Source organism: Coregonus clupeaformis, chromosome 17 (genome assembly GCF_020615455.1).
Source record: "Coregonus clupeaformis isolate EN_2021a chromosome 17, ASM2061545v1, whole genome shotgun sequence".
Lineage (NCBI taxonomy): Eukaryota > Metazoa > Chordata > Actinopteri > Salmoniformes > Salmonidae > Coregonus > Coregonus clupeaformis.
The window spans coordinates 26,972,529-26,984,188 of NC_059208.1; the positions used below are offsets into that span (position 1 = coordinate 26,972,529).

At 45.0% G+C, this 11,660-nt stretch overlaps 1 protein-coding gene across 1 annotated transcript; it reads right to left on the reverse strand.

Moving 5' to 3' along the window:
- Window positions 1–1,464: 1,464 nt before the first annotated feature.
- LOC121556087 (B-cell receptor CD22-like) lies at window positions 1,465–9,583 on the reverse strand. Its single transcript, XM_041869962.1, has 13 exons — window positions 9,429–9,583; window positions 9,266–9,329; window positions 8,694–9,044; window positions 8,092–8,349; window positions 7,611–7,880; window positions 6,573–6,842; window positions 4,472–4,741; window positions 3,743–3,824; window positions 3,553–3,601; window positions 3,343–3,429; window positions 2,911–3,035; window positions 2,143–2,253; window positions 1,465–1,993 (listed from the first exon to the last, which is right to left on the reverse strand). The coding sequence occupies exons 2-12, from the start codon at window positions 9,312–9,314 to the stop codon at window positions 2,151–2,153; spliced, it is 1,914 nt and encodes a 637-aa protein (XP_041725896.1). The 5' UTR covers window positions 9,315–9,329; window positions 9,429–9,583; the 3' UTR covers window positions 1,465–1,993; window positions 2,143–2,150.
- Between the last annotated feature and the right edge of the window lie 2,077 nt (window positions 9,584–11,660).

Below are 11,660 nucleotides of genomic sequence, written 5' to 3' on the forward strand. Positions count from 1 at the left end.
AATCCAGAAAATCACATTGTATGATTTTTAAGTAATTAATTTGCATTTTATTGCATGACATAAGTATTTGATCACCTACCAACCAGTAAGAATTCCGGCTCTCACAAACCTGTTAGTTTTTATTTAAGAAGCCCTCCTGTTCTCCACTCATTACCTGTATTAACTGCACCTGTTTGAACTCGTTACCTGTATAAAAGACACCTGTCCACACACTCAATCAAACAGACTCCAACCTCTCCACAATGGCCAAGACCAGAGAGCTGTGTAAGGACATCAGGGATAAAATTGTAGACCTGCACAAGGCTGGGATGGGCTGCAGGACAATAGGCAAGCAGCTCGGTGAGAAGGCAACAACTGTTGGCGCAATTATTAGAAAATGGAAGAAGTTCAAGATGACGGTCAATCACCCTCGGTCTGGGGCTCCATGCAAGATCTCACCTTGTGGGGCATCAATGATCATGAGGAAGGTGAGGGATCAGCCCAGAACTACACGGCAGGACCTGGTCAATGACCTGAAGAGAGCTGGGACCACAGTCTCAAAGAAAACCATTAGTAACACACTACGCCGTCATGGATTAAAATCCTGCAGCGCACGCAAGGTCCCCCTGCTCAAGCCAGCGCATGTCCAGGCCCGTCTGAAGTTTGCCAATGACCATCTGGATGATCCAGAGGAGGAATGGGAGAAGGTCATGTGGTCTGATGAGATAAAAATAGAGCTTTTTGGTCTAAACTCCACTCGCCGTGTTTGGAGGAAGAAGAAGGATGAGTACAACCCCAAGAACACCATCCCAACCGTGAAGCATGGAGGTGGAAACATCATTCTTTGGGGATGCTTTTCTGCAAAGGGGACAGGACGACTGCACCGTATTGAGGGGAGGATGGATGGGGCCATGTATCGCGAGATCTTGGCCAACAACCTCCTTCCCTCAGTAAGAGCATTGAAGATGGGTCGTGGCTGGGTCTTCCAGCATGACAACGACCCGAAACACACAGCCAGGGCAACTAAGGAGTGGCTCCGTAAGAAGCATCTCAAGGTCCTGGAGTGGCCTAGCCAGTCTCCAGACCTGAACCCAATAGAAAATCTTTGGAGGGAGCTGAAAGTCCGTATTGCCCAGTAACAGCCCCGAAACCTGAAGGATCTGGAGAAGGTCTGTATGGAGGAGTGGGCCAAAATCCCTGCTGCAGTGTGTGCAAACCTGGTCAAGACCTACAGGAAACGTATGATCTCTGTATTTGCAAACAAAGGTTTCTGTACCAAATATGAAGTTCTGCTTTTCTGATGTATCAAATACTTATGTCATGCAATAAAATGCAAATTAATTACTTAAAAATCATACAATGTGATTTTCTGGATTTTTGTTTTAGATTCCGTCTCTCACAGTTGAAGTGTACCTATGATAAAAATTACAGACCTCTACATGCTTTGTAAGTAGGAAAACCTGCAAAATCGGCAGTGTATCAAATACTTGTTCTCCCCACTGTATTTCAACAAGCAATTTGGGACATAACAACCATACCCTAAACATAAGGTATGTACAGTAACACATTTACACACATCCTCCATAAGCCTAGCATGAGTGATGATGTATACCAAACTGGGTTCATTTGTAAAGTATGTTACATTTTAATGATATCTAATTGAGGAGATAGAGAGAACCCAGAGAGGAAATGCACAAAATGACTTCCTTCTGAGGGTGAAAAAGTAGAATTTTTAGGATGATTCTGCTATCAGAATATTTAATAATCTGGCCACTACTAGTAAAATGTTAAATGCTAATAAATGAGTTATAATGCCACTTATAATGCAAAATGAATTAAAAGTAACTACTTTAACTATTCCTAGTAAATTAGACTTTGTAGTAAATTAGATAAAACAGTAAATTGGCTTAGAGTGAGCAGTCCTTCTCAGAAGCAGTTCAGGGGAAGATGGTAGAGATCCTTCTGGCGATGTCACTCAACTGATAAACTGAGCAGAGGAAGCTACAGTTCTCATCTGGGAGATATGTGAAAAAATAGGAAGTTAATGGAGGTGTGTCACTGAATTCACATTTAGAATATGTTTGTTTCTATGGTAAAACTTGAACTTATTGCAAATTATTTCATTAGATTGTGAGGTGTATATAAAAAGATGCCCTACTTTACCTGCACCACTACTGGTGTGGTCTGGCCAGGACAGTGTAAACAACATTGGCAGCATCCTTTGGCTCTTTATCGCCATGCAGTGGTATATTTGTAACTTGAATCTGGTCCAGACTGGGAAAGAAAAGAGGGAGGGACATAGGTAATGCAATGTGCCACTGGTCTGTATGTCAGAAGGAGGAAGAGAGGAGGATAAGACTGAGGGAGGAGAGGAGAAGCATGAGGAGGAAGGGAGAGGGTTGGAGGAGAAAGAGGGAGAGAGAGGAGGGATGGGAAATGAAAATGGAAGGGAGGGGGAGCAGAAGGAGAGGGAGGAGAGAGTATACGAGGGAGAGGAGAGGAGGAGAGGAGGAGGAGGAGGAGGAGAAAGAGGAGGAGAGGAGGAGAAAGAGGAGGAGAGGAGGAAGAGGAGGAGAAAGAGGAGGAGAGGAGGAAGAGGAGGAGAAAGAGGAGGAGGAGAAAGAGGAGGAGAGGAGGAAGAGGAGGAGAAAGAGGAGGAGAGGAGGAGAAAGAGGAGGAGAGGAGGAGAAAGAGGAGGAGAGGAGGAGAAAGAGGAGGAGTGGAGGAGGAGAAAGAGGAGGAGAAAGAGGAGGAGGAGAAAGAGAAAGAGGAGGAGAAAGAGGAGGAGAAAGAGGAGGAGAAAGGTGAGTAGAAAGGAGAGAGAGGGGGAAAGAAGAAGAGAAGAGAGGAGAGGAGGAGCAAGGGGAGAGTGTAGGAGGAGGACGATAAGGAAGGGGAGGAGGAAATGAGAGATGGAGGATGGTTGGTTACCTGGGGATCCTGGAGTAATGCACGGTGATGTAGTTGAGGATGCTGTCTGCTTCTGTGCAGGGTGGAGCATCCTTCAGGGGTACGATGGAGGGATGGGCACTCTCATACACCTCCTCTGGCTCCTCCTATCAAACACAGAGAAAAGAGGGGGATTCCCATGAGTGGATTGAAGAAGGGTTGGTGTCACTTCAATAGAGAGAACCCAATCCTGGGTTTAAAATGTGGCCCAATTATGGGGTTGTAACTACCGCTAATGTATTTACATGGTAGGTGCAGTGTCATTAAAGTGTAGGTACATATTGTTACCTTTGATCTTTCAAAAGAAGATGGGAATCTAATCATGAGGAACTCTAACGGCATGACATGATTATTACAAGTGAACCATGGTGTCTCCATCTAGTGGTACAGAGTGGGAGTTATTGTTTGACCTACCGGGATGTCAGACATCTTGCCAGTCCTCAGCTGAAGGCTCTGCTGGACTGACTCGTAGAACAGTGTGTCCGATGTCACTGATGGCCTCTGTTATTCCATATAAATACAACAAATGAAAATGATTTGTTCATTCTTTGTCTATATATTACTTAATCACATAATGGCTAGGCTATATTGATGTCAATGCTTGGAGGAGGAAGAGTCAAGTACCTTCTTGTTTTCCTCTGGATAATCCATGTCTACTCTGTGCATGTTTTTGCTGTGAAGAAGGCAGATGGATACAACATGTTGATTCCCACAATCAAATGAAGTGTCTAGTAACACTGATTCTGGCCAATGTTCCTAACGTCCCCTGCCTTCCATAGACCATCATAGTGTAGAAAGGTGTAGTGGACGTCACCTGATCATGATGGCCACAGTGAGAGTGATGAGACCAGCAGATACGCCCACAGCTGAGGCCAGGGCGATAACCTTCAGTCTGCCTGCCAATCAGAGCGCAACAACTGGGTCAGTCTGAGTAAATCTGACAGTAGTCACCATCATAGAGGGGGAGAATGGAGATGTTTGGGTTAATGACAGTGAGAGTGAAGGAGAGGAGAGAGAAGGCCAAGAAGGACGAGAAGGAAAGAGGGACAGAAAGACTGACAGACATAGACAGGAAGACAGACAGAGTAAAATATCTAGCTTTTGTCTGCTAATCAATTATCAAATGTCTAAACTTCTGTTTTCTGATATCAAAGTTCTGCTCTTCTTCCTCTTTTACAGTTAGTGAAAGTTATCAATATATGACTCACAGGTCAGAGAATCGAAAGCAGAAATACTCTGTGATCATGAGTGGGCAGACTGGGGGGCATACAGTGAAACATTTATATAGGGTGTCTTGCAAAACATGTCTGTGAGACAGACATTACATTTACAGTAGTGATTAAATAAGAAACACACAGACAGAAGCCATCTGGGTCACTGAGTTCAGATTCTCTGGCCCCCAGATTCCGAGATGTGCCCTGAATCTGCTTGCTTGCTAAATCTAACTTTTCTGTTGGAAATAATTAAAGTCAGGGGCTTTCTTATAGATTACCCCCCCCCACCTCCTCCTCTACCTTCCCTCCATCCTGCCCAGTCCACTGACCTCTGACCCTGACAGTGAGGACAGGCGAGCTGTGGACGCCGATGCGGTTGCGTGCCTCGCAGTAGTACTGGCCACTCTCCCTGGGGCTGACCTCAGCGAAGGTGTAGCTGGGGCCCGATCGCGTTACCCAGGCGTCAGCCGCATTGATCCTGAACCACGTGTAGTTGTCCACCGCCGGGTTGGCCTGGCTACTGCAGGTCAGAGTCAGAGGACGGCCCGCGTCGATCACACTGGAGGGCTGCGCAAACACCGACGTGTTCTTAGGGGCATCTGGGAGAGAGGGGAGAAGAGGAGAGGTGGGGGGGCATGCAGAGAGAGAGGGATAGGGGAGAGGATAGAAAACATGGTGGCATGGAGAGGGCACAGACAGGGAGTGAAAGAGATAAAGGATAATAAGGTAGACAGACAGGCAGCCAAGGGCAGAGAGAGGAGAGAGACAGAGAGAGAGACAGAGAGAGAGAGAGAGAGAGAGAGAGGAGAAGGAGGGAAGGGGGGGAGTAGACCGACAGGCAGCCAAGGTGATGGAGGAGAGAGAGAGAGAGAGAGAGAGAAGAGGGGGAGTAGACCGAAAAGGCAGCCAAGGTGATGGAGGAGAGAGAGAGAGAGAGAGAGAGAGAGAGAGAGAGAGAGAGAGAGAGAGAGAGAGAGAGAGAGAGAGAGAGAGAGAGAGAGAGAGAGAGAGAGAGAGAGAGAGAGAGAGAGAGAGAGAGAGAGAGAAGAGGAGAAGGGGGGGAGTAGACCGACAGGCAGCCAAGGTGATGGAAGAGAGAGAGAGAGAGAGAGAGAGAGAGAGAGAGAGAGAGAGAGAGAGAGAGAGAGAGAGAGAGAGAGAGAGAGAGAGAGAGAGAGAGAGAGAGAGAGAGAGAGAGAGAGAGAGAGAGAGAGAAGAGGAGAAGGGGGGGAGTAGACCGACAGGCAGCCAAGGTGATGGAGGAGAGAGAAAGAGGGAGAGAAACAAGGAAAGTTAAACAAATATTTAGAGACAGAAAGATTTTTGAGAAATGTAAAGGAACAGAGTGACAAAACAGAGAGGGCAAGAGAGGGTGATAGAGAGAGGAGGGAGAAAGAGAGAGAGGAGAGAGAGGGGAGGGAGAGATAGAGAGAGGGGAGAGGGAGAAGGGAGAAAGCGAGGAGGGAGAGAGAGCGAGGGAGAGAGAGGGAGGAGGGAGAGAGAGGGAGGAGATAGAGCGATAGAGATAGAGGAGGGAGATAGAGGGGAGGTATTGACAATGACAGAGGTAGATTGATTGGTTCCTCCACAGAGCAGAAAGGAGGGTAGGTGTCATTTTGCAGACAGAGGAACCTGAGCAGCCCACTGGATCCACACACACTCCTGCTCACCTTAACACACTCCTGAGGTTGGACATACACTGAGTGGACAAAACATGACATAGACTAACCAGGTGAATCCAGGTGAAACCTATGATCCCTTATTGATGTCACCACTTCAATCAGTGTAGATGAAGGGGAGGAGACAGGTTAAAGAAGGATTTTTAAGGCTTGAAACAATTGATACATGGATTGTGTATGTGTGCCGTTCAGAGGGTGAATGGGCAAGACAAAATATGTAAGTGCCTTTGAACCGGGTATGGTAGTAGGTGCCAGGCGCACCGGTTTGAGTGTGTCAAGAACTGCAACGCTGCTGGGTTTTTCACGCTCAACAGTTTCCCGTGTGTATCAAGAATGAACATCCAGCCAACTTGACACAACTGTGGGAAGCATTGGAGTCAACATGGGCCAGCATCCCTATGGAATGGTTTCGACACCTTGTAGAGTCCATGGCCCGACAAATTGAGGCTGTTCTGATGGCAAAAAGGGGTGCAACTCAATAGTAGGAAGGTGTTCCTAATGTTTTGTACACTCAGTGTACACTATATCTCTCTCTTGGAATAGAAGTGCTTGCAAAATGACCACAGTATTTTCATCAATTTACAGTGTGCGGTCAGGAACCATTATCAGATTTCCTCTGACAGTTTCAGAACATTATCAGCTACAGTGTTATATCTGCTGCATCCAGACAACAATTCAGAACAGCGACCAGCCAGACATTATTTGAATATTACTTGAACAGGAGACTACTGTACATTGTTGTTCCACTTACAGAGAATGGCCAGGGTGACAACAGGGGAGCTCTCCTGTCCGTGTTGGTTCCAGGCCGTGCAGGAGTACTGTCCTCCGTTCTGTGAGCGGACGCTGGAGAAGGAGAGGTTCTGTGTTGACCCTTTGGCCCAAGTCTGACCCCCCATGATCTTGAACCAGGCGTAGCGGTCCACTGGGGGGTGGGCCTTGCTGCTGCAGCTCAGGTTGACAGAGTAGCCTTCCTTGATGTCTCCTGCTGGACTGACCAACACCTTGGTGCTCTTTGGAGTGTCTGGACAACAAAACAATACATTATTGTTATGATGTATTCGTTTGGCAGAGTATTAACGTAAATTGCAGGTACGAAAAGTAGAGCTATGCAGTGACAATTTAAGAAGTCAAAATGCCCTTGTAAACACTCTTAGTCATGAGAAGTTCTAAATCTGGACATTGTGGAAAGTGAACTGTAACTTCCTGTTGTAGGCCTTGTGACAAATGATGCCCCCATAGTTGCCAAAATAAACATATTACCCAATCATGATTGGCCCAGACTACCCTCACAGACAGTGTCATGAACTACTGGCAGTTTGGCACTTGGTCATGTGAAAGATGAATAGATGTTAAATCTTTACAACAGTAATATACATTTTGTTTCTATAGAAGGCAATAATGTAATATTACATTTTACATTTTAGTCATTTAGCAGACGCTCTTATCCAGAGCGACTTACAGTTAGTGAGTGCATACATTTTTCATACTTAAGGCTTGACCATATCACACTCACTAGTTATACAGTAACTGTTGTATTGACCATAGAACTAGAATTCTAATTCAATGGTATCAACTGCTTCCAAAACCGTACCGCAAGCAATGCGTGTCAGTGCTCAGACCGAGCGTCGGGGCTCTTAACAAAACTCCCACGTACAGGAGACACCTTCGTCCAATGACTCCCATGTGTAATGCAATGGGACTGAGAGTCATGACCAAGGGCTAATGTTAGACACCAAATAAGCACTGATAATGTATAGACATGTATAGATACCAACAGCCAGGCCCTTACATGTGACATTGAGCAGGACAGGTTTGGACCTCTCTGTACCAAGTGGGTTGCGTGCCACACAGAAGTACTCTCCCCGGTCGGTGTGGGACACCCTCTTCAGGTGGAGCTGGGGTCTGAAGCTGTCTGGAATGCTGCCACTCTCCCTGTCCTTAAACCAGGCATAGCTCTCCACCGCCGGAGCCCCACTGCTGCTGCAGGTCATAGTCACAGAGCCCCCCTCCACTACCACACCCATGGGACTCACCTCAATCACTGTGGAACGAGGAGCATCTAGGGTGAGATAGGGAGAGTTGGGGAGAGCGAATGGGGAGAGAGAGAGGGGAAGAGAATGGAAAGAAGAAAAGGAAATAGGAAGATGGATAGGAGAGAGAGAGAGGGGGATAGAAAGTAAATACTAACTGAATCCTATAAGGTCATGAAAATTCAAATGTCAAATCAAAATTCAGTAGTTACTGAGTAATCACACATAAACACTACTCACGTCCCAGAGCCAAGGCCAGCGGCGGAGACTGGACATTCTGTGGGGGGATTGGGCGACAGGTGTAGGCACCAGCGTGCTGGCTGTCAAAATTGTAGATGGTCAGCCACTTTGCAGGTGATCCCAGGTTGATGCCGTTCCTGTAGAGAGCAAGACTCCTCCCTGCTGCAGCACAGCCTCTGGCTATACAGCCCAGGTACACTGTCTCTCCTGACCCAAACATGTTGGCTGTCCTCGCAGGATGGACCTGAACCTGAAGCTCTGGGAACAACACAGACAGAGAGGACTCTGGGACAGCATTCAACGAATATGACTCTGTTTCATTTACCTAATATTATATTCCTATGTGGTTTGACGTAAGGCGTTGATATAGCCTGAACAGCTCTGTGTATTAGAGACAGTTACTGTGTCCGTCCTGGAATCATTGTGGCTCGGAGAAGCATGTACCACAGTGAACGTCGTAAATGTCAATGGAAATGCTCCACGACATACTACAATGAATGCATTTCAAGCACAGATTAACATGGAGATGTAATCTTATAGAGATGTAATCAAATGAACCAAAATTACAAAAGTTGTTTTGATATGCAGGTTAGATGACTGACCTGTGACAGAGAGCGAGACGGTGTCAGGGGAGGTCCATCGTCCCTGTGGGTGGTCTGTCTCAAACCTGAAGTGGTACTGTCCAGCATCGCCGAGCTTCACATTGGTGATCTGGATCCCACAGCTTTTATGGCTGCCTGTATACTTTGTCCTTCCTCTATAAGACATGCTAACCAAGCTGGAGTCAGAGTGGTGGGCAAACTCCCTCAGACCAGAGACCCTGAACCACATCACCCTACTGACAGTGTGTCCTGATGGGTAGTCATACCAACAGGGGAGAGTGACAGTGGTCCCAGCCCAGACACAGATCTCTCTCCTGGTGAAGGATACGGTCCACTTACTACCCCCAGAGCCTGGAAGAAAACACAAACATTACTGATGAAGCCAATAATGTGTGCTGCCTGCTGCTGATTGCCTGTCTGACAGATCAATACCATATAAATAACCTGTGCGCAATGCAAGGACACCTGAGTAACTTTAGAAGTATAACCACAGAAATAGGCTATAGGCTACTGAAGTGCCAGTTAATCAAATGCCAGTAACTACGGTGCAATAAGTTGTGTTATGCGGATACCTGGTAAAGCAGTGAGGATGACGCTCAATGCAAACGCAACTGTCAACATGTCTCAGCACGAGCCCTACAAAGTCAAATTCAACCAGAGTCAGAGAGTGAAAATGGATACGAGTGAATAGAAGGAATGAAAGCAACGATCAGCATCAACATCATCATGACCCACCTCGCCAGGTGTCCTTGTCCTCGTCTCTCCCAGAGTAGCCAGGGATGTCAGTCGGTGTCTTTTATTATGAGGACGCAGGTCGCAGACTTTGTTTGGGAGGCTGACCTAACCTAGGATAAGATAGAAGAGTAGGCGGAAACGGGTCAGTCTTGAGTCTCCGGCCATCACCTCTAACCCTGTCGAATCATGCTCCTGCCCAGCTCTCCTCAACAACCCGCCTTTGCTCCGACTATACAACCTGGACTCAGTGGTAGACGTAACAAAGTAAACGAAAATCCAGCTCACCAAATTAGTACATTAGGTTTGGTATGGTATGTATTCATTTGTGGTTGTACATCATCAATTGTATATTATATGTTACGAATTATGATATGTTACGAATTACAATTGATATGATATGTTACAAATTGCAATTTTGAACAATATGTTTTTACAAATTTGCAATATGTATGTTACGAATTCCAATTTGTTGTGGCTAATGTTAGCTAGGTGGCTAACTCAAACAATAGCTAAGTGGCTAAAATAAGCTAGACAAGTGGTTAGGGTTAAGGGTTAAGGTTAGGGTTAAGGTGTAGTGCTGCCGGAGTATAGAGGAGAGGCGCTCCCTCACTTTTTGCAATTTGTAAAATTCTGTGACAAACCAAATAAATATGTATAACAGCCTAGAGGTAGGTAAATGGTGGTTTCTTCCCTGTCTTCTCTATGGTGTTGTCGAGAATGATAAATAAATATAGGCTATGTGTGTGCACTGCAGAGGCCTGTCGGATGCTTGACCACTTTGGCCAATCAGAACATTGAAAATAATCTAAAATCACAGTGAGTCTGCCTCGATTTTCATAAGACTCCAAGACCCCCTCTTGCGCAGTGCAACCCAGAACGATATGTGACCACTATGTATTTGTATTTACATTTGGCTATAGCCTACAAATAGCTATACCACATAGTTCAGGCCTATTAGGCTAAAGGCCTACTGAAAGATAATTATTGTTTGTTCCTGAACTGGCCAAATGGCAGAGCTATCCTTCAGTTATCCTCCAGCACCACAGGTTGGTTTAACGTCTTTAACATAATTGCGCGATCCTGGCGGTGTCCTTTCAACACTATGAAAGGCTCTCCAATCGCTTAAAATGCTATCTCATCAAGATCTGTTGCCTATGCCTAATGGTCATACTCATCACTTATTAATATTATTATTAGAAATAGAAGATTATCACTTCTCACGATGGTGCTCGTTTAGTAGTTAGATCAAAGCTGAATCAATGTCTAGCAAGATCACATAATTATGAATTTGCATTTTACATAACAGAACAGAATATAATACTATAGCATAGTAGGCCTATAATGTTACTGTTACACCAAAAACACCTCCTCATTTCTAATGAGATTTTAGAATAGATAGTTGAAGATGAATAGTCCCCAAAAAATGATCATGTGTCCAAACCCAACAGAGTGCGTCACTAGGCAGGATATATATATTGATTGAAACAAAATACAAGAAAGGCTAATAGTTTATTAACACCATATGCTCTATTTCACTTAGAAACAGTAATTCAAGAAGATAGAAATGCATACTCCCATGAAACTGATTGAGATCAATCAAATGATTGGCATGGAGAAGCATTTAGGATGTTTCACTGGTAAAACATGAAGAATTATCATTCACGATTGACAGTGATGATGGCCTATTTTGAAATTAGGTAGCCTATGCCTGTTTGATGGTATTAAAAATAGAAAATGTTATTGAAACAATATGTGTGGGCATAGCCAGATGTTGCAATTGGAGGATGCATTTTATGCATATTCTATAATGATAGGCTATTTAATTGGCTACATCTGTCAGTACAAACTTTGATTGAGGAAGTTATTACATAATTTACATTTTATTTTTGCGCTCCCTCACCTAACAAAATTAGGGTTATGATTTAGGTTAAAGGGTTAAGGTTAGGGTTAGGGGAAGGGTTAGCTAACATGTTAAATAGTTGCAAAGTAGCTAAAAGGTAGTAAGTTGTCGCAAAGTTGCTAATTAGTTCAAATGCTAAAGTTGTCTGTCGGTTGCTAGACCTTTGTGTTATACTTTTGTAACCATACCAAACTTAACATACTAATTTCATTGTCCCAGATTTTTGTTTACTATGCTGTGACTAGTCTATGAGACCAGCCTGGTCTATTAATCTATTAAGTGAAACTTTACTCCGGTTCCAGTGACTGCGCAGTCAAATATCGCAGCGCAAT

Bases quoted from the DNA above. Each gene is read 5' to 3' on its own strand.
- LOC121556087 (XM_041869962.1), bottom strand. From the start codon at position 9,314: ATGTTGACAGTTGCGTTTGCATTGAGCGTCATCCTCACTGCTTTACCA. The intron at 3,036-3,342 runs GTAGGTCAAACA...TGTGTTTGATAG, and splicing joins GCAAGATGTCTGACATCCCG to GAGGAGCCAGAGGAGGTGTA. The intron at 2,254-2,910 runs GTAACCAACCAT...TTTCTTTCCCAG, and splicing joins CATTACTCCAGGATCCCCAG to TCTGGACCAGATTCAAGTTA.